This window comes from Schistosoma haematobium, chromosome 6 (assembly GCF_000699445.3).
Source record: "Schistosoma haematobium chromosome 6, whole genome shotgun sequence".
Taxonomy (NCBI): Eukaryota; Metazoa; Platyhelminthes; class Trematoda; order Strigeidida; family Schistosomatidae; genus Schistosoma; species Schistosoma haematobium.
Window position 1 is genome coordinate 14,125,277 of NC_067201.1, and position 23,958 is coordinate 14,149,234.

The 23,958-nt window shown below is 35.1% G+C and overlaps 2 protein-coding genes across 2 annotated transcripts in view; both read left to right on the top strand.

The window, feature by feature from the left end:
- RHOT2 (Mitochondrial Rho GTPase 2) overlaps window positions 1-17,423 on the top strand; it is a 50,078-nt gene extending 32,655 nt beyond the window's left edge. The window contains exons 10-14 of the mRNA XM_051219458.1: window positions 6,494-6,645; window positions 10,855-11,251; window positions 13,319-13,585; window positions 15,311-15,876; window positions 17,037-17,423. Coding sequence (XP_051065542.1) covers window positions 6,494-6,645; window positions 10,855-11,251; window positions 13,319-13,585; window positions 15,311-15,876; window positions 17,037-17,154 — 1,500 coding nt within the window. The 3' untranslated portion in view covers window positions 17,155-17,423. The remainder of the gene's footprint in view (window positions 1-6,493; window positions 6,646-10,854; window positions 11,252-13,318; window positions 13,586-15,310; window positions 15,877-17,036) is intronic.
- Window positions 17,424-21,688: 4,265 nt separating this feature from the next.
- Window positions 21,689-23,958, top strand: part of DUS2L (tRNA-dihydrouridine(20) synthase [NAD(P)+]-like) — a 32,901-nt gene continuing 30,631 nt past the window's right edge. Inside the window, exons 1-2 of the mRNA XM_051216912.1 lie at window positions 21,689-21,763; window positions 22,556-22,672. Of these exons, the coding sequence (XP_051065543.1) occupies window positions 22,625-22,672 (48 nt within the window). The 5' untranslated portion in view covers window positions 21,689-21,763; window positions 22,556-22,624. The remainder of the gene's footprint in view (window positions 21,764-22,555; window positions 22,673-23,958) is intronic.

A 23,958-nucleotide genomic window follows, 5' to 3' on the forward strand; every position in this document is an offset into this window, starting at 1 on the left:
AGTTGAGATGGCTTGGACACGTGTTACGTATGCCCAACCACCGACTGCCCCGACGTGCAATGTTTTGTGGTGTAGGACTAGGAGTAGGTTGAGGGAAAGCTAGGGGTGGCCAGACCAAAACATTGCACAAATCCATGAAATCACTGCCAAGTGGACTGAGTCATGTTGATAGGTGTAGACTGCCTGGTTGGGTTCGGCGAGATGATAGCAACGGATGGTTGAAGACGTTGAATGACATGGTTCATAATCATCTTTGTGTTCTCCCAAATTCTAATCTTCTGAATTTTTCATGTCCCTTTCGTTTTTCTCTTTACAAATTTATTTCACAGTATTATAATCCTTGAATAATATTTTCAAACCCTAATGTTTCTGATTACAGCTTATAATTTTACTACATCTAGCACTACGGGATTTGAATCGACCACTGCATCTCTGTGCTAATGTGGTGTGGCAACTTGAACTGATGTACGTACGTACGAAGTTGTATGTTGTTACTGACTGACTGACTGAGATGCAGCAGTTTTACTGAATAGACGGTCATCCTCATATTCAATATAGATAATGTAATACTAGTAAGCTTGATATTCAAAGTGATTCTAACAAATACAAACAATTGAAAAAGAATACAAATAATCAAGTGAACCAATACGAGAATAAATAAAATGGTTATATTGAACGATATAATTAAATGACAAATACAGTTAGTACCTTGCTTTATTATTTTTTGTTACAATTAATTCCTAGATAAATAAAAGATAACAAGGTTGTCTTATGATTATTCAATCAAGGTACACCTACTTCTACACCTTTCTAACCACACTAAAATTACAAAGGAGTATCTGGTTAAATAATTAGTTCAAGAATATAAGTGTATGAACTATCCAATGAGAATAACCCGATTACGTTGAATCATGCAATGAAAAAACTTTTGTTTCATCAGCCTATAATTTTAAATGCTGATATTTAGTTAAATAAATTATTTTCGATTATTAATAATATTATTATATAGAACCAAATGTTATTGTTATATCTTCAACTAGAAATATTGTTTGCTTTATCCCTGCTTGATCGGGTTACTTTTTATTTTGAAGTAGATAACTACGGTGTCGTCTTATAGAATATCTCATCTATATTGATTGTACAATTTTCTAATTTACTAATGAACACAGCGACCAATAAATAAAGACAGAAACCTCAGTGCTTTGAGTTTCTTTCAACCTAGTATCCAGTCAGAAGACTAAGTTAGCAAACTGATATGTTCTCTATTGTGCAGTTCATTATAAAACTCAATTCATACAACAATACAGGTCAATTTCCTAATCAAACATCCACAATATCATAATCACTACACCATTTATTTACTGATTTAAACACATAAACGTTGGTACAAGGAGACACCAAAAATATCTGCTCGACACTTCGCCATTCAATTTGTGTGAGGTCTGGAATACTACCCATACGCCCAAACCGAAGCGGGTGGTTTTCTTAAGGGTTTATTCCCTGAGCCTTTGATCTAGAGATCTAATCCATAAGGTAGTGGGACAACGTTAGGAGATAGGATTGTTATTAAGTAACGTAAAATATACAACAGTAGTTTCTACTTCAAATGAAAGATCACAATTAAGAGAATATTAAAATACAATAATCCAAACATTTGTTAAAAATTTATTGTTATAATTTTTCGCATGATTGCTCCCACGATTTACAGAATCCTCAGTATTCATACTATTACAATAGGTATTTAGTTCATTTTATACCGTTTAATATCGTCTTATGTTGTTTCATTTATCAAACAAATACTGAAAATTAGCTGTATATTTTGTTACACGATTATATCTAATCATTACAGTGAATTTATTAATCAACAATTATTGCTTTATTCATTTTTGTCTATCGTAATATCCGGCCAATTTCCTAGCTTTTAATTCATCCATCCATATGATGATAGATAGGAACATTACAATATAAATAACACAGTATCCAATTTATTACGGTATATTCCCATATTCGTGTAACTACTGATGTAACCTTATTAACGTGGTGTAGTATTATTACATAATGTTTGACGTCGGCATCGTTTATCTGTTAATTTTACTAAGCACAGTTACTATTTCATAAGCGCTATTTGTTGTACGTATATATTTTCAAGATTTTTAATGTTTTCTTCATTTAACCACTTTTCATAGTCATATTTAAAATGGCTAATCAATCTTTTGTATAATTAATTTAATTCGTGTTACGTACACATGCACGCACAAATTTCGTTGTGAATGCTAGTAATACTACTCGGCTGCCCAAACAGAAGTAGATGGGGCAAAGTTCGGATCTGTGACTTGGTGGTTAGGTGAAGTAAGACATTTTGTAAGATCCAAACCCGTTTTATTTGGTACCAGAGTTATATAATCTCGTAATTACTCTGGCTAACAAGAAAACACTGCATATTAAAATGCTAAAGGGATTTATGTGTGTCGATAAAACACTTAAAATGTTCTTATACTACTTATTACATAGAATTAATTTAGTTTATATTTTAATCTATCTAAAGAATTATTCAATAGTAATCATTTCAGTGCAAGACTTCTTGGAGTAGTTCGTGTTTGAAATACTTCATTCTTAATAATAAATTTTTAAAAACAAATAATTTTTGCTTATTAATGCGTTACAGCATTCTAATCAGTCGATTGTATGAAATACAGCTGTAGTGTCTATGTACACCTATCCAACTATCTAGGCCAAATTACATTGAAACTGATTCGAAACTGTATAACCTAACTGATTAACTAAAAACATGTTTATCAATTGGTTTTTCAGAGCCGAAAATTAGCTAACAAATTATTTTTCTTTTTACTCAAAAAAGTCTCTAAATATGTTTTATGTAATCCGGGCATTCATTTTTCTTAAAAACCAATAATAATCATAACATTTTATTGGTTAGCAGTAAAAGGGAATAAAATTCTACGCTAAGAAAATATGTATTCAACACGAAATACATCAGTCAGATGATCTCGGTTGCCGTTGTAGGTATAAGGGCGGTTGTCGCTTCACGGCTGCCCATAACTCGAAAGGATATGTGTTTCTGAAGAACCTGAAAAGAAAACTGGATAAATAGTGATCGTCACGACCTGGAAACGTGACCGTGAGGCCTGAGGGACAACTGTTTGATGATGGTCACGCACGGTATTTTTGTGGGAAGATTTTGGTGTGTTAGCTCTGTTTTTTGGAGGGCCTTACCGCCGGAGACAGAAATCCGTGGAGTAAGTTGATGTGCAGCATTCTTAGGCCCGACCTTTTCTAACCCCTTACTTCAGTTTTTAAAAAGACATATCGCTCCAGATTCTAGTTGTCCGAGGAAAGCATCTTACTTGTATCACGCCCTTTTATAGTCGGCAGTAAGCCTTCGCCCGCGGGCCTTAAGTTTCTGTTTCTAGTCTTACCGTCCTACCTGACATGTTAAGACTTAAAGAAACATGTATTCCATTCAATATATCTTGGTTAAGTCATCACAACAGGCAGGTTCGACTACCACATTAAGGTAGCAGCTACAGTCGGGAAAGACATCAGTACGTAATTAGGTAACTCAGAAAACGCATAACTCTAGATGTTTGCTGGCAATGGATGAAATTGGAAAAAGGCTATAGGGCGTATAAGCCAAGACATATTATCAGTCCACAAAATCATTGTCTGTTATCGGTATAGGGTTGTAGAGATAGTTAGGTTTCACTAAGATCATGAACCGATCAATTTTGGATCACCGTTGAAAGCCTGGAAGCACTGGACGGTTGTTTTGTATTAGTATGGGACTACCCAATAGTGTATATCCACGATCCTGTAAGCAAGGCCCAAACACAGGAATTTCGGTCTTGCATCCGAACACTTAACCTGTAGACCGTTGAGTCAGCATCCGATTTTAATGTCTAACTTAAACTAATCCATGATGTTGCGCGACCATCTTCCATTGTCTTCGGTAGGTAACTCCTTTACACTCGCCATGGTTGAACTCCTTTTGTCACAGTTTCTCACTAGAACTCCGTGACTCGCCTGTCGAAGCTAGTCATATGATAATTATCAGCATAGGGTTTTAGAGATTGATGAATTTTTGTTGATATCATGAACCAGTGATCGAAATCGATCCAACCTATAGACCGCTCAGAAAGCTCACAAGCAAATTTGGAACCAAGCATCAAATCAAAGGAGATACAATTGAAATAAAGTACCAGGTTAGTGGTCAACAATAACCAATCAAGATGGAGGTCGACAGGTGAGAATATGAGTCATATGTGAAGAAATTCGAATGCTCGAGACTTCTGCCCGAAGTTTGTACTGATGATGTTGTTCAGAAGAATGATGGAAGCTCCACGACCAAACCATGCATCTGAGAGAACGAAACTGCACCAAACACAACTTTATACATTAGTTTATTCAATCATACTTCGATAGTCACAATTGATTGATCACTGGGTGGTGATCAACGTCATGCTTGTCTAGTCCTTATTAGTGCAGATCGAATGCTATCGATCATCGAATCCACCAGGGAGCACCAGTTCCCTCAAGATTACAGGTACACCTTGCTGACGAGTGCCAAGTAGCACGAAACCCGGGCCCAGGGTTTTCTGTTGACTACCTCCAAACACCACCTAAATCTCAATACTTCGATAGTGCACATATATAGAAGATAACAAATCGAAAACTAGATTTCTAGTAGTATTGATAGTAGATGAGCTGACAATGATTATGCTGTAATCAGCGAAGTCTTTGAAAGAGTAAATCATTTTATAGTGTTAATCGAAATCACACACTGCATTTGTAAAATATGGAAATAATATATTGAACAGAACATTCACACATCTTCCTTGAATCGCCTTTCACAAACTCCGTCATTCTTCCATTTCTCTTGCTACTTAGACTGCTTCCATATTTCATTCTCTTCTCATGTTCTTCTGTCAGTAAGAATCTTACCTTCAATTCTTGATATATACTGCTTATATCAGCTCATATAAGTAGTACACATCATAATGGTAGCGTCCAGAGAAAAAAAGTTGGCTAATAATAATCTCACAAGCTAGATATCTATAAATGTATTATTGTATGTATCATTTGAATGATTGGCTGTAATATTCCTTTATGGGATTTTATACTTATGTTGACTATATTAAGAATTCTGATTGTAATAAGATAGTTCATAATATTTAACTTTTTAGTGGCCCGCGGATCTGACTCCTGTTTAGATTGTATGGATGTTTGTTATCGCCTTTTCTCGTATATCATCGTCGACTTAAATCGCGTTATCCAATAACGGAATTAAATAAGTCGAATAACGAGAATTGACTTGAGAATACATATATTTCGTACATGAAGCGAATGAAACATAGCAAAGCGAAAATGACACGTATGGAAGATGGCTGGGAAGCCAACTCCATTTTAGTCAAGCGTTACTCAATATTTATAGTCAGACAAAATAAAGCTACAGACATGTGATTAATAGGATAAGAAGGGCACACACATATACGCTCATATAAAAACAGTCTAGATTGATAAGCGAATAAATAACAAGGTCAAAGTATGGCTCGAGTAGAATGAATAAAATGGGATGTCCGAAAGCTCGAATAAGGTATATGGGCTTGGCATAATAACTGACACTACAACTTCAAAGAAATTTATAGCTCTCGGAAGTACAATATTATTTTAAAGTTGATTCATTATAAAAATATATAAACGATTGATATTTTCATTTTAATGAATGGTTATTAGTCTAGTAAAATAATTCACTTATAGAGTTTATGGTAAGTTTATATAAAACCATATCTACCTAATACTTTGTGTCATTGAGCATTGGAATCAAATATTATCAACTTGTCGTCTCTTGCATAAATGAAAAGCATATGGTCTGGCTTTAAGAAAGTCGATTTTGTGATATATCTGTCAGACCCTCACTTAAAAGAAAGTCAAATATTTAATACTTACTGTGATACATTTATTCCTTGAGATTTCAGACAAAATATTTTACTTTAAAGATGTTATATTCTGTGGACTGAATGGTTTAATCGTGAAGCGTTCTTTATAAACAACATCACCGATACATACATAGTAAAGCAATTATGTTTTTTATTCATCGAGAAAGATAGTGAACACCTAATGAATAAACCATTATCATCCAGTTTACAGAAAATAAAATATCTTAAAGGAAAATGATTTGTTTATTTTTATGCCAAGGTTCTAATTCGCTTAGAAAACTATTTGTTGTATTTTTGAAGTAGCCTATGAATTAATTGATGGTTAAGTCATTCAACTTTAAACCGATTTCGACATAACTAGTAACCAGATAGTAATCCTAACCCATGACTTCTATACATATATACATACACAAAACAGTATAGTTCTTAGTTGACTCCACTAACCTCATCTTGATTAACAGTAATATAAAAAATAACCTCGTTTATTTGTTGTATGATTGATTTCATCTCCATATATACATATTTTTTTATTTCTCATATAGGATAGAGATGGATGCTTGTCTACAGCAGAATTAAGTGAATTACTTGCTACTTGTCCAGAAGATCAATTAAACCATGTAACTGATATGAGTTTATATGTAGCAACAAATTCTATGGGTTGGGCTACACGTCAAGGATTTATGGCATTTTGGATGTAAGTTGTACACTGAATAGAGAGATATTGAGTACCCTTGATTTACTTTTTTTCTCGTTAAAACCATCGGGATCATCTTTCTTAAATGTTGTGTGTGTGTTTAATATGCAATTACATTTAACCGCCGTTATTACATGGGGATTCAAGTGAGTAAGTTGTATTTAAGTTATTAAATGTGATTAATACAAATGAGTTATAGTTTTCCTTCTGATTTATATTTCATGTATAATTCATTTACATTAAGTTTAGTTGCGAATAATTAGTCAATTGTGCATCAAAGAAATGGGTTAATCAATAAATAACTTCTATAAATTTCATAATTCAATGTTGAATGCAAATATATTGAAGTATTTATTTGTTCCAAGTTATATGTGAATAGATAATTATAATTCATTCGTGATCTACAGCAAGCGTGAAACTGGGACTAAGTACAAGTCTTTCCTTTAGGTTATAGATATTCCCAAACCTGTTAATAAGTTGTAATGAAACAATATTAAACTTCATATTTTTTTTAAAAGAATGTGTAAACAAATTAAAATTTGATTTGAATCAATGTTTATAACCATAGAGAATAATTGTAGTTTAGATGGATATTGTGGGTATCATATTGAGTTCTTTCTGTTTTTTAGTTTAATTGAAAAGAGTTTATTGTCATTCTGGACAATATCATAAGGATGAACTCTTTTTAATATAACGTTATATCGAGACTGGCTTAACCTTGAGGCTAGTACGCGTGAGTTCGAAGTGGGGTAGAGAGAAGAAAGCTATTCTAACACCTGATTGGCTGGCAAGCACGCGAGTGAGAGAAGACAAGATAACTGGAACACTACTCGATTTATTTTCAATTCCGATCTGGTTCCCAATTTCCCGATTTCAGATTCGTGTAAAAAGGCACATTAATAAATAGATTGCTAACCTGACCACAACGTACAATAATTAGGAAAATACAACTATGTCCAAAACTGGGGATTAACGTAGAAAATAGAGTACAGAATAATACGTTTAAATTACAATAGCTTTGGAACAAAAAGGGCTATGGCACTGAATCATACATCAAACGAAAGCTTATGTTCTGTAGAATAAACCAGGAACAAAAATAAATGTTAATGTTTTACTAGCTTTAAATTAACTGAGATAACGTCCCGAAAAATAGCTTCCGTAGTTTGTCAAGGCTTCTTGTTTCTCTGTTCACATCATACACGCCTTTGCTAATGCTTTCATATTCGTTCAAAAAGTTGTTATTTCGACTCAGGACCAGTAAAGAACGCATCAAGCGTTTGAATTGAAGGGTTCTAGGCTCGAGTCCCAGTGTGAACATTAACATGAACATAGGGATGCGAGTAGGTACATACGTTCACAGCTGACGAGTCCTAAATAAGACGAAACGCACTTCCTGGACTGCTCTTTTAATTGCATATCAAATAAACTAGAACTAATTCATTCGCTGATGAACTATATTTTTTAAATTCACTTCTACTTGAAGTAGGCACTGATGACATTAAGATTCGTTTGAGGAAGCCTACTTTGTTGGTTTCTGTACATACATACTAATGTCATAAACTAAAAGTTTGGTTATTAGGAATTGTCCGTGTACTTTATTTTTAAGTATTCTATTCATATTTGTTTCATATATCCTTAGGTATGCATGAATACTTCGGGACAAAGTCTTTTGTTCAAGAATAATGAGCATTTTCCAAAAAAAACCATTTTTGTACCTCTATATAAACTAGAGAAACTAATAAAATAATTCACTTGTTTAACTAAAGTACAATTTATAATAAATGGCTGTGGGTGTTATTTACTAAATAATTAATTTATATTGTCCTGGGTTTTATTTTTATGGCACTTTTTGTGATCGGTTGGAATGAGAATAATTAAATGACCTTCGTTCCCATCCTTGATTATTGATCTGTTAACTGATAGGTAACATATAGTAATGTTATTTTAACTGAATACTTTTCACTTAAATCACATTTTTGAATTCTAAATAGATGCATTGGCATACTCATTTTGTGGGGTTCGGTTGTGGAATATCTGTTTAGTTTCATGAACAAATTCATCACCTCGGTTTGTTGATCGAGAGGTTCTTTGACAGTGATTTTGTCACTAAAGGGTATATCAAATAAGTACACAAACTTTGTGAGCTCTGTCTACCAAATAACTATTGGTTTTAGTTAGAGCTTACCCCGAACTATCACCAGAATTGCCAACGTGAAGTTTTGTCTATCAGGGTTTCCTATTTAATGTCGCAGATATCGTCCTAAAGACCGCCTTGTGTTCATCTAACTCTTCAGCGATTGAACTCTTAAAAGAGGTCCATTTATTTACTTAAATACGCGGACAACGTAGTCGTCTTTGATGAAAAAAATCCAGTGTCTTCTGATCTTTTTCAGCAACAATGCAAGCATGTTCGGTGTGTACTTCTTTCCGTGGAAATCCGAGGTGTTATTTCATTAGATTAATTGAATCGTCAATCAAAAGACCCATTATTAAACAATAGATTAGTGACGTCTGAAGTTTCAGCTACCAGATTTCAAATATTATATTGTTCTGTTTTGTTTAAAAAACATGACAACACGGTATCGTGTTTTTTCATTACTCGATTATGAACCCACAATACAGTCCTCCGGTAATTTTGTTTTGTCTTTTGGCTTTATTTGGCAACGAGCAAACATTGTAAACTAATGGAACTTTACTTCAACGAAGATAGTACGACGGCGCTTAGTGCTCAAAACACAAATCCCAATCAAATTGATTGTCATTTTCAATAGTTCCATCTCACTTTGTTCTGTACAGTCGAGTGATAGACACTATTGACCTTCCAACATAAAGGCTGTCTTAAATCTGATTATGTAAACTACATAATAAAGATAAAAATCATTTGTTTCCTTCACTGCCTTATCATTACTTCTTCAGTTTTATAAGATCATGACCATGCTTTGGTAAATTTATTAAATCAATAACTGCGACTAATCATAGGTTTTCAGTATGATTATCTCTTTTACTGTTTTATTACTTGTCTAAATCCCTCTTCACTGCACAGTTAACCGACTAAACACATTGCTATTTCAGTGTATTAAAAAGTTAAAAACACAAGCTGAATAAAGAAATATTTCTTTTCAATTAGTTTTTCATCTCAAAACTCCACACGAAAAACTGGTACAATGAAGATTTACAGACTCAACAAACAAGACGTCTCCAAATAAGTCCCAAAATCATATTGTCATTAGACGGAAATCTAATCATTTATAGACTAATTTTCATATACACTTAATGATATCACATTAGGGGAAATACTGTAAAAAAACAAAATTAAATTTAGTTCACCTGAATTAATACAGGGAATATAATTGTCACATTGAACGAGAGTACACACCCTGATCATATAGAATAAAGTTCATATCCAGTCACTATGATTGTATTCATAATAAACGTATTGGTTGTCAGCTAATGGTCCTAGGAACGTTGAGGAAAGGTATCACAGTGGTTATCTATTGATTTTTTTTTCGGTGAGAAATTCTTTCACATAATCTCTCTACATCATTAATATTAGATAACAGAATAAAAAATCCTGGTCTGTGGATTTTTTGACGCTCACTATTGATTATTTCTTTTTGTTTTATTGCAGAGGATTTGTGGAGATAGTTGGATTTTATAGTGTACAACATTGATTGGTCTTTGTTAGACAAACATTAAAAACTAGGAAGCGCATAATTCCTACACTAACAATAATCATATGCTCACGGGTGACTGGTTTTGAATGATGATTCCTGGAGTTCTGGTAAGAAACCATGACCAGTGGAGTTCAGTCATATCGGGTACGGGGCCGTTACTCACTAGTGATATTAGAAAATGGTTAGGTAATTCGTGAGTTTAGGAAAGCTAAACCTGTAAAAAATGGGATATTGCCCCAGCTGTCTAGAGATTAAACGTTCTTTGTAGGATTTGAATGTCTTGGGTTTGATTCTGTATGAAGTCATTGATGCACCTTGTTGATGAGTCTCGTACTTGGGTGAAAGATCTACCCAGCGCTTCCTAGTTTTCAATGGTTTTTTAAATCATATCAATCTGTGATGCAAACTATAAAGTTATATTTGTCTTCCTACAAAAGTGGTGTACCAATATTTTTCCACTGGAAATGGTTCTGAATTCTCGTTTCAACATGTTGCATATAGTTTTTTGTTTGTTTTTCTATCCATTATGTAATAGGCTGACAGCTTATCTCGAACCAAATCGACTGCTTGAATATTTCGCTTATTTAGGCTTCACGTATTATGAGTCTGGATCATTATGGCCATCCGTTGTAAATGGTGATTATAATCATTATGATAGCGTTATGCCAACTGGAAATAAACAAACAAATACAAATATGTCATCATTAACATCGTCATCAGTAATACACAAGACGTCTGGTTTAACTGGATCACAACTACTTGCTTCACATCGTTCTGACTTAAGTAAAACATCAGGTAGTATGACTGTTGCAAATGAAGCATTATTAAGAGCAATTATAATTACTAATGATAGACGTATAGATGCTATACGTCGTTCAACACAGCGTACTGTATTCTATTGTCGGGTTTATGGAGCTCGTAAAGTGGGAAAAGTAAGTATCATTGTTAGTGTATTTATGTTTTACACTAAACTTTTAGAATAACTTTTTTCCTTCTTGAGATTAATTTGTACTGTAATCTCACTAACGAGTTATTTTTAGAAGAAAACGTTTTGTAAGACATTGAGAAATTTCAGTCTGATTTTCTCCCCTCTTGAAAGTAATCGAACATCTTATTGGCGATATATCTTGTTTTAATATTAGTTATCATGTGTTCGCAATCCAACAAATAGTATCATTTCCCTCACCATTGTTAATGAACCTCGTTAATAAGTTTTAGGTAGCGGGAAAACCTAAGTATGGAGCTTCCTGTTGATTGCTTCCAATTATCTATCGTCGAATAAAGGCGTCACGGTATCACGCCACCTAGTTTATTTCATGCATTTCACCGTAGTTGATCGAACTCGATTAACACATATAACCATACAACATAACATTGATTGTTACTAACTGATCATATAGTGCATGTATCTGTAAGCTGTCACTGCTTTCCTGAACTGATTTCTTCTTAAAAATGTCTATCGCTCGTCTAAACATTCAACTTGGAACCAGTCAACCACATATTCTGTCAGTCAGTTAGTCAATCACTTTAGAACCTAGTGCAAATGTGCTTTAGCTCAAGTTCTGTTACTGAATTAGTACAACGCGATAAAATTGGCAAAATTGAGTGAAAAAATAGTAGCGGTGATAGCGAGAAAGATCATATATTAAGCAATACAGTTTAAAAAGAACGATTGGAAAGGTATTTCTAAATGTGTACTGGAATTCAAGATCTATGGAAAATTAAATAGTGAATTTAGCTTCATATTCGAATTCAATCATTGGGTGTAACCTATAATAATGCAGATATTTTCATGCTTGATCTTTTTTCAAATATTAACTTATCAGTATATATTTTTCTGTATTCTGTTCCCATAGTTATTGTTATTATTTGAACCCCTTTTTCTGTTCATCTTGATTATATTCCTCTCTTACTACGTTAATAATAATGATGATAATGTGAACTGTTGCAACTTGGGCCACCTATGCATATATTTTTGGCAAATTGTATCTCGTTTATTACGATTGACTAACTGATAACTTAATATTAAATCTAAAACCTATAGAACGTTTTGATCTGAATGATCATAGAGATGATCTTTATTGTTCATGAGAAATTTCAACATAATCTGTAATTGAATTATTTCATAAACTGATATTTAATTAATAATTTTCACATAGAGAATTAAATGAGTTCTGCTTAGGATAATTTTCTCTTGTAATATAATCTGAACTTATTACATAGATACATATCATAAATGTTTAGAAACTGTTTGGTGTTTGTGTGTGTGTAATGAAGATTTATAAGTGATGCTGACATAAAAACTGTTCAACGCTGAAATTTTAGAAATTTCCAATAAATGTATTGATTAATAAGATAAAGTGTTTTTACTGTTCTTTCACTATAAACAACTGATTATCAGTTGTAATTAGTTAGATGTTTGTATTTAGAAGAAAAAGAAGGTAATGACAGATATAATTCATTTCAGAAAGGGGTGAATCACTAATCCAATATATTCTTCTGTCTGTATCAAATGTAAGACTATGGTGGACTGTAAAATGAATATGTAATTAGTCTTAGTAGCATTAAAGTTGTTCCTTGACATTATATTTAGAATTGTCACGGTTAAATTATTCAACCTATAGGCTAAATTATCGGTCGACAATAAATTCATGATATTGCCACGAGTAATACAAATTATTTAACACTTGACAATAACTGGATCGTTTTCTGCAGTTCACGCCACAGGTTGGTCTTCGTTAGACAACTAGGAGACACCGAACAGCTGTTTTATCGTAGTATGAGACTCGTTAGCAGGGCGTATCCACGACCCCACTGGTGATCAAACCTAGATTCTTTCAAGTTTCGCGACAAGAGCACTTGATCTGTAGATCACGGAATCTGTATCCAATTGTTTTCATTTCTAATTCCAATCAATTCACGATATTGTATAATCATGTTTCATTCTCAGTAATAATGACTATATGTATTAGTTCAGTTGTGCATTTTTTCCATTGCAGACATGTTTAATGCAAGGCCTACTTGGCCGTAGTTTATGCGGTTCTGGTGGTACCGGTATCGGTGGTATAACTGGCCGTACATCAAATTGGGTAGCTGCATCAGGTGTTCCTGTCTATGGTCAGTCAAGAACTTTATTAATGCATGAGATCAGTGCTAGTGCGGGTGAACAAATGTCAGCCAATGAAGCATTAGCAGTAGATGTTGCCTGTTTGGTGTATGATGTTTCAGATGCAGAGTCATTTCGTTATGTAGCAAATATATTCCTTGTAAGTTTTCTGTTTATAAATATTTTTTCATGTGTTAACAAAAAAACATAATTCATTAATGTTTGGGGAGATCCAAGATATTCCTCGGTAAAGTCCATAGGCACCTAGAAAACGCTGGGAAACATTTTATACAATCAGCGTTGAATAGAAGCTTCTCTGGAATATCTGGAAAGTGAAGAGTCACGTTTTTGATTTAATAATTACCTATGCCGCTACTATATTTAGTATAGTTCCAGAAACTCCTAGAAGCCTGAAGCCGTTTGGAATATTTTAAATACTCTTGTTTTTCCGTACAGAAACAAACCTTCAGGTACCGCGTTTCCTTTTCTCTTGCGTCCAAGCTCCTGTATTGATTTAGCCTGGGGTTATTACAAGTGGCTAGGTAATCGAACCGAGCGTTCAGTTAGAAGACTTATCAGTTAAGTTTAATTTATAATGGTTCAAATTATCTGGTTATTGATATTTTGACTTAGATTTGATTATTGCTGGTTGAAATATTTGTGAATTCTGTGCGAATTCACTCAATATAGGTATTATGACACAAGTTAATATACAGCAGGTGGAATGCGGCTAGCAGTGAAATCCAATACGCGCGTTCCTTCGCATTTAAAACTCTCCAGCTGTGGATGTACCCATATCCCAGAGTATTTACACCGGGACTCGAACCCATCCACTAAAAATTACTTGATAACATAGTACAGTTTAGATGTAATTTTTCTGATCGTAAGTTTATTACTTTGTTTTTGACTTAATTGTCATTTAATAAACAAGTGTATAGATGACTAATAAACAATTCTTAACAACAGACTTTACAACTATAGGTTTTACAGACTACGTTTTGAATGACTTTCAAGTTATTGGTTCTGAATGAGATTGGCGTCTATCAAATTTTTAGTTGTCACGTTATAAAAATGAGTCAGAAATGTATGAATACGATTAAAATCATTGTGTCCGGTATTTGAATTGTTACGATTATCAATCTGAACAGAATAAATTTGATCTTTTTTCTCACCACATTTCACGATCATTTTTGGTCTAAAAGATGTTGTTCTTTCTAAAGTTCAGCTTCGTGCTCAGTAGCATTCTCTCCCAATATTCAGGTTTATGACTACTTTTATCCTTGAAATACCATCTACATCTTGTTTAACCATCAAGTAAGCTGAGCTAATGTTGTTACACCCAGAATGATGTATTGCAAGTCTTAGTTAGTTGTCAATGTAATGCGAAATATACGTAAAATCAAATATATGTAAAAACTATAACATACAACATCCTTCAGTGAGTTGCTAACAATAAATGTCATACCGTAAATAATCTCGTTCGAGTAAGAAGTAACCGGGGTCTATCAATTTCATATTACGTGTACTGCAGCCGTCAATTGTTATTTTACAGACTAATTGTTAATGAAGTTTGCGGTATATTGAGACAATTATATGCCCACCAAATGAATAAATGCATGCGACTGGTCAATAAACGGCTTGCACTTCAATGGGATGAGACATACACCACTGATAACTTCACTTCCCAAGGTATATATATAATTGTACATATATTCCTGAATCGATTTATCCAAGTAATTTCGTTCTGATCCAAATAACTGGTTCCGGTTGTGTATAGGAAGATCGTGTATTAGTATCAAAATTAGACACCATACAACACAATAGTTTATTGTCATAATTTTTGACAGTGTTATTCAACAAACTTTCTATTTCTTTTTTTCTTTAGAATTTTTATCGTGGGACCCGAGTACCATGTCTTTTTGTTGCTGCCAAATCTGACCAATCACATGTCATTCAAAATTATCAAATTGATCCTAGTGAAATGATAACTAAATATCACTTACCACCAATTGAATCATTTTCTAGTGTTTATTTATTACCAAAACGTAAAAATTACTCACCACTAAATAATTCATTCAATCATCTACCTGATGCTACTACTGCTGCAACTACTAATACTAGTAGTGGTAATGAACCTGATGGTACTAATACTGCTACACTGTCGACACGAAGACGTGCTGGTTCAGCCGATCCTATTTCTAGATCTTCAATCACTGGTAATACATTAACAAATAATTTCAATCGATCACTGCTTAATTCACATGACTCAACGTCGTTAGAAAATTCATTGAATGGTGTTTGTGATAGTTCACATTTGGTTACGAATGGATCACGTAGCAGACATCATTCACGTTCTGATTTATATAATAGTACTAATCGTAATTTAAACAGTCAGACTGAACCAGATTTTTGTTCTGTATACATATTGTTGTGTACAATGGCAAATTATCCGTAAGTTGATTAGTTTAGTAGATACAAATGCGTATTATATGTTTCTTGATATTATCGCACCAATGTTACATGATACAAAATAGATGTTTAATGCTATTCACAATTCCCTGTGTTCATAAAATATTGACTAATAAGTTCATATCTCCTGACATGACCCAGATCAACAACCAATGAATTCATTAACTGATGGCATGTCTTGGTCTGTTTGCTTTTAGGTTTGTTCCAATCTCTTATGTTAATCATGATTACTCGCAAAGCTAAATGATGGTCAGGCGCATATAATTCGTAAGATGGTGGTTGGAAGTAGTCAGAAGGGAACCCTGGACCCGGGTTTCGTGCTACGTGTGTACCTGTGATCTTAAGAGAACTGGTGCTCCCTGACGGATTCGATCCCGTGTCACCCAACTTCAAAGTCAGGGATGTTACTACTGGTCTATCCGGGCAGCGTCCTACCTCCTGTAGGACTGATATGTAATCACAATTGAGTGATCACTGGGTGGTGACCAATGTCATGTGTGTCAAGTCCTTATTAGTGCAGATCGAATGCTACCGACCAAGTCAGGGAGCACCAGTTCCCTCAAGATTACAGGTACACCATGCTGACGAGTGCCAAGTAGCACGAAACCCGGGTCCAGGTTTTCTTGTTGACTACCTACAAACATCTTATTTCAACATAGTGCACGCAGTGTCGAGTCACCTAGACTAATGTCCATATTGCAACTTGGTCGATAACACTCGATCTGCACTAAGAAGGACTTGAAACACGACATTGATCACCACCCAGTGATCAATCAATTATGCATATAATTCGTTGCAGCTACTTCAGTCAATAAACATTCACGTCAACCGTTTTGTCATATTTATCTAGTACATGATACTGAACCTAAGAATTTCTTTGGAATATATTACGCATATCTAAACTCCGTCTACTCCGACGTTTAATGATAGCTAACAAAATAAGGTCAAAAGTTTGCGAGCAACCTAAGTGAAAACAAAGAATTATCACATGAATTTGCTTATTCATTGGTTAACTTTAACAGTTACCAGTACTGTAAGACGTAGTATTGTCTATACAAGTGTAGTTCTCAAATTTAATACAATAAATGTATATGCTTTACTATATTGATGCTTATTTTTTGTTGGAAAATGTCTACTTTTAGGCATTACCGTGGATTTGAATTAGCGCAAACGGATCATGCGTGGAAATGGACATTAGCAGCGACTGTCTTAGCAGGATTTGGATTTTTCGCGTTTCAAATGGCGAAAACCCACATGTAGTATATACATATTCACACACATTTCTTTCCCCTGTATTATATTATTATCTTCGAAGTGGTCTCAACCAGTTGTCTGCACGCTTTTCCACACTTTCTGATGACGACTCATTACAACATTGCTACATATTTAGCCGGACAAATTCCAGGAAGTAATAAATTGTTTAGAAGATTATTGTTCACAGTAATTGTAATAACTATCGTCACTTATAAACCACAATCCTTAAAGTATATAAATATACATAACCCAATAGTCATCGGGGTTTTCCAAAATATCCTACTTATTTCTTTTTTGATGTAGCTGCATTAATTAGTGGCAGCAAAAAAGATTTAAAATTCCTGTAGGGTCTGTAGTCTAGAGTTACTTTCTCATAATCTTGAAAGTTTTTACCGTCGAAATTAACGACCAATCCGTGTCGACTATCGATGATGGGGTTTGTTATTTCAGCCATTTTCGTGACCCAGTATGTATGACACCCCTCGTTCTCTGTTATCATCGCTTATTTTTCATAGTGCTGTAGTTATGATTATTTAAGTATGCAATCATTGTGATGCATTTGTGACGCCCTCTATAATTACGTTCTGTTTATCAACTCGGCTGAGGTTCATCTTCAGAGTGCATATAAATCCAATCAATCTCTTTTATGAATTTCTAAATCTTCGTTCTAACAAATGGATAATCTAGTTTTCTGAAGTTTTTGTTGAGGTAATTTCAACTAGTGTGAAACTTTTGATATCAAATGTTCTACAAAGGTGGCATTTTGTCACGTATTCATTCTCTGTTAGTATTTTTAACTGTGAGTTCTAATTATTGACGCTGCAAGCTGTCGATGTTGCGTAATGAACTACTTCATGGTGATCCTCAGTTGTCCACACTCACGGAGGACGTGATTTATTCACCGTAGTAGTGATCCCTACTTATCTATTAACATAGATTCATGTTAAGTAAACCGATAGTCTCCGGTGACAGGTCGCTTTTTACTCTTACTGCTAATAAACAATGAATATTAACGATCGCAAACTAAATCATGTAGGTCTAGAATTACGTCCACACTAATTGAACTCCTTTAATTGGTCACGTACGGCATAGTATAATCTTTACTGATGTAGGTACCATAGGTTTTTGTGACACCATCGATCATAGAAGTCCACTGTCAAATCTACACAAAGCGTCCTAATGTACAGAAGGTGTATCTATACAAGAACGATCATTAGTAAATATGTATAATTCAGTGTAGGTATACTCTACTTGTTACACTACTCACGGACATACATTACCAACTATGCAACCAGTCAGTTTTGCTTACCATATGACTTGCACAAGTGAGGAACATTCACACTACACTAACACAACCACAAATAACTGTATTAGCAATGATAGTGGAAAAGAACACTGGAGATAAGGTTCGTGAAGATGAGATGAAAGACATATATTATCATGAACTATTTTTATCGGCCCAATGAGATATTAATTTGTTGAATCTGCTGAATATCCATGAAATACGTTGTGCACTAAGACAAGTGATTTTCAGACATCCTCAACCTGCGTATTTTTGAATGATGCTTAATTATCTAACTTAATAAAGAGCTGATATCTACGGTTGCTTTATAACTACTATCTTGTTAATGTAATTCCTCTCTACACACTGATGAAAGGTTCCTAATGGCAATCGTTTTTAAACACACGATCTCTGAAGCTGGACATACAATGGCTGAGAAGACTTACTTTAGACTTTGGACAAATGGAAAAGGTCAAGAAAGACGAACGCTGAAACGATCAATAGTGACTCAGTTGCTCGGCTATACAACCGTGGTCACTCTATGTAGCTTCTTGGCACTTATATAAAATAAACTATATTATGTTTGGTCCAAATGTGCCCCTAAAAATTTACTACAAATATCACTGGCTGTCACAACACGATGTGCCAATATAGAAGATCGTGTGAATTCAACGTAAGAGCTTTTAGGTTGGATAATCACATCATGGCAAGTCCACTACATTGGATAGGGTCTATTATTCTATGGCCATAAACAAATTCATTTAAACAGTCTTACCCAAATCTCACAAGTTCTGTAAATCACACGTTGGTAAGCATTAGATGCAAAGTAAATAAAGCTCCTCAGAAATATTAGTCATTTTCTTAAAGATTTTCACCCAAAATATCTTTTCTAACGCGTTACATGAGGACACCGTCGAAAATCATTTCTTCGCTTTCAGCTGGTCTGTCATAAGGATTGCGAAAACAGCAACATCTGATGTCAGGACCAGTACAGAATGAAAAAGTAACGCATCTTACTGTTTACAGGCCTTAATTCATCCCTTTATCCGGTACTGATCTATGTATCAATACAAAATAGCATTAAATGAAATATTGGTGGTAGACCTATGTTGACATGAATCCTGCTCAGGTGAATTACCTAGACGGATTCATAGTCCCATAATGTCATAAACTGCCACAAAATGATTAGGATTACCTCAAAACTATTATATATGTCTATAGCTTATCATTAACCCTATGATATATGACCAGGCTAGAAGTCAAATAAATGTCAGTCCGAAACGTTGGATAAAAAACTGACCTATCTGAAGAACATTTATGATTTTTTATTTACTTGTGGGACCATCGTAATAACACTGGGTCCTAGACAAATCATACGTCAGGTTGAAAAGATTTTGCAATAGACGACTGATCACTAAAGGTTATATAGATTGTCAAAGATTGTTAACGTCAAGGATGACCCATTGTGGATCGATCACTTGCACACCATGTACTGGCCCGTGCAACATTGATGGCACCCTGTTAATTCAAAGTATTCTTAAAATGCACTTCATCAATACCATCATGTTTTTTATATACGATTATCAAAGTAATCACAGGACCTGGATAATAATAAATGTAATGCTCACGTTAGTTACTTACCATGAGGTATGACTTCAAAGTGAGTTAGGAAGTCACGTCATTCCGTTCATCTGACTAAATCACTATCGTCGACACAAGTCTACATGTCCAGCAGATGAATTGCAAACTTCCCACACGACTCATAATGTTCATATAGTAAGAATAACGAATAACCAAATCCAGGTCTGTCGGATCATCGTCAAACAATCAGTTGAGTGGAACTCGTCACTATACATCAACTTCATTGATTATGAAAAGGCATTCGACAGTGTAGATAGGAGGACATTATGGAAACTTCTTCGACACTACGGAGTTCCTGAGAAGATTGTCAACATTATCTGGAACTCATACGACGGACTACAGTGCAAAGTAGTGCATGGAGGACAGCTGACAGATGCATTTCAAGTAAGGACCGGAGTCAGACAAGGCTGTTTACTCTCTCCCTTCCTCTTTCTTCTGGTGGTCAACTGGATTATGAAGACCACGACATCTGAGAGAAAACGCGGAATACAATGGACAGCTCAGAATCAATTAGACGATTTGGACTTCGCAGATGACCTGGCCCTACTATCGCATACACATGAACAAATGCAGATAAAGACGGCCAGTGTAGCAGCAACCTCTGCATCAGTAGGCCTCAGCATACGCAAGGAGAAAACCAAGGTCCTCAAACTCAGAGCGGAGAACAGCAATCCAATCATTCTTGATGGCGAAACTCTGGAAGATGTAGAATCCTTCACATACCTGGGAAGCATCATCGATTAACAAGGAGGTTCAGATGCAGACTTAAAGGCGAGGATTGGCAAAGCAAGGGCTGCATTCCCACAATTGAAGAACATATGGAACTCAAAACACCTGTCAATCAAGATCAACGTCACAATCTTCAATACGAACGTCAACGCAGTGAGTTCTACTGTACGGATCTGAAACGTGGAGAACTACTACAACCACAATCAAGAAAGTACAAGTATTTATAAATAGCTATCGACGCAAGATACTCAACATTCATTGGCCGGATACCATCAGCAACAGCCTTTTGTGGGAGAGAACAAACCAGCTTCCAGATGAAGAAGAAATTAGGAAAAGACGATGGAAATGGATAGGACATACATTACGCAAATCGTCAAACTGCATCACGAGGCAAGCTCTAACTTGGAATTCGAAAGGAAGCGGAAAAGAGGAAGACCAAAGAACACATAACGTCGGGAAATAGAAGCAGATATGAAAAGGATGAATAACAACTGGAGCTGGAAAGGATTGCCCAGGAAAGGGTTGGATGGCGAATGCTGGTGAGCGGCCTATGCTCCTTCACGAGGAGTAACAGGCGTAAATAAGTAAGTAAGTAAAGCTAGGTCTGTGTTACTACTATAATTAACATTTGTGTGGTTAGTAGTAACAGCACGTTTGTAGTTTGTTGGACAGTCATCCACACCACTTCAAATCGGTTGAAGAACAGCAGAAAACTATTGAGTAATAAATGTGTTATTTCTATTCGTTTTGTACCTCAAAGCAGTTCGATAAATTTAGCGAAGTTACAAACACAGATTCCTGGGCTTCAACTTAGAAGCCCCAAGGTGTTAAACCGTTGACAGTTATGACTTGGCACTCATTGCGTTCAGATCTGGAAAGATGCAAAAACAAAGGCGGATAATTCGCTTCAAAGGTTACATCGTGGCCTTGACGCCCAACCTTGGAAAGATGACCGTCGATCAGGTTGTAATCATTTTATTTCTCATAATGTCCTAAGTGTCTATCCTTTATTGAAAAAATCTTCCAACTACTGTTTCGATTGCTTCACTGACTTACTATCGGTAATTTTAATTATCCCGCTGAAAACCTGCGAAATTTCGGCCTGGATAAAAAAATGATCATGCCTATTTAGTTAACACACCAGTTGCGGGCAAGACAGAGTCATCACTTTATCTCCAGTGCATCCTAAACATAATAATATTGAATTTACTCAACACCTAGGTGTTGAGCTTACGTTTGTTTTCAGTACACTATTGAATGTTCAGATATTCGGATTGTACATATTGTACATATGAAAATGATCTTTGTAGCCCATATACATCTACAAGTTAGTAGCCCTTTATCATATATATCAGCAATGTCTTTTCGAGCATAGTTGGCTTTTCGGAACCACTAAACACCACTGATTTTTTTGTCATTGAATTTATAAATATTATAACTATGGTGCTAGTCAAGTATATACTAATCGAGAGAGTCCATGATTTGTAATTGTCTAGATGTCTGTTTCATGCTGAGTGAAGGTTATCATAGTTTCTCTCGTAACAGGTACTAATACTTACTGAGAAACATTAGTAAAACCTTTTTCTAACCCTTCTTAGTGTATGTCATATATATGTTAACGGGCGATGACAATAGAATACAACGGTCTTGCCGTATTTCAATAAGGAAAACAATTTATATATAAATTGTTTGCGTCTTGTCTTTGAAATCTCCATCACTATGTGTAATGAGCCTATTATTTACGAATAATTTCAGAGCCACCCTACTTTGGATGCAACACGCAAGACTTTTCTGGCACCTATGGTACGTGTTTCAACACATCCCATGCGTCTTCTGTGTCTGGAATATGGTGCAGATTATGTGATTTCTGAAGTATGTTGGGTTGTTTCGTATAAATTCACTGATTAATATTACTAAGGACTGTATTTGTTATTGAGGCATCGTTGTATTTCGTTGTTTCAGAGCTTTTTTAGTTATTAGATTTGAGTGCAAATCCATCTACACAGTTGAGTACGTGGTTTTAATTAAGAATTCTAAGAAATACTTTTGTTTTAAATGATGAGGCTGTTTATTCTACCTTTCATTGTTGTAATCCTAATCTCACATACTATTCGGGTTTGTTTTCTATAACTTCAACATTATAGACTGCGTTTCTTTACCACAAGTATATATTTTCTCAAACGATAGCTTATTCGAATTGTTTTCCAAAAGGTAATCAAACCAGTACTGTGGCTTCCGATGCATATTGAGTTTTTAGTCAAGATGTTTGGTACATGGGAGTTTATTGGTTGGATTTAAACGTTTTATGATAGTGGATTTGCGCTGGTTGCCTTGAGCGATCGAATCCAAATTATATTATGGTGCTGAAACAACATAAGTTATGTATGAAAGCAGATTGTCCTATTTGATGCTCCCAAAAATGTGGTAACCAACAGAGTAAATAGTAGTCTACAGTTCTAACTTAGTTAATTTCTCTGTGGTTAGAGCCTTTATTTATTTATTTATTTGAACACATAAATATTGGTACAAGAGAGCGCCAATATATATGCGCCACACAAAACAATGAGAATTCGAAGAGAAATAGAAAAAAAAGCTAAGGAGCGCAAAAAAAAGAGAACAATAACGAGGAGATTGGTGTAAGGTAGTATGGTAGAAATGAGGGAACGGAAAGGTACAATCGGAAGAAATCTTTCAGGTAAGGGAGATACAACCACTTTTTATGAAGAAAGTAAAAGAAGGTTACAGCGGGATCGCCACTGGCTTCTATTCTGAGCCATATCTGATAACATCTCTAGCCACTGTGTAGCACCATCTCTCGCACCACAACCAGGGAGTCGTGAAGGACCAACAGAAGCCAGTCCTTTGCAGCTTTCTTTCATGCCACGACACCATGTCATGCACTGACCACCTCTCCGCTTCTTCCAACCAGTCCCAGAGTCGGCAAACAATGCACGACGTGGAATTCTCTGAGACGACATTCGTAGAACATGTCCAAGCCACCGAAGTCGGTGTTTCAAGATGGTGACATCGATTGCATTATCATCTCTGTGCTCGAACACACGGTGCCGAACCTCCGCATTACTAGCACGGTGTTGCCACTGGATGTCAGCAATCCTTCGGAGACGGCGATAATCGAACACAGAGAGTTGTCTAACGTC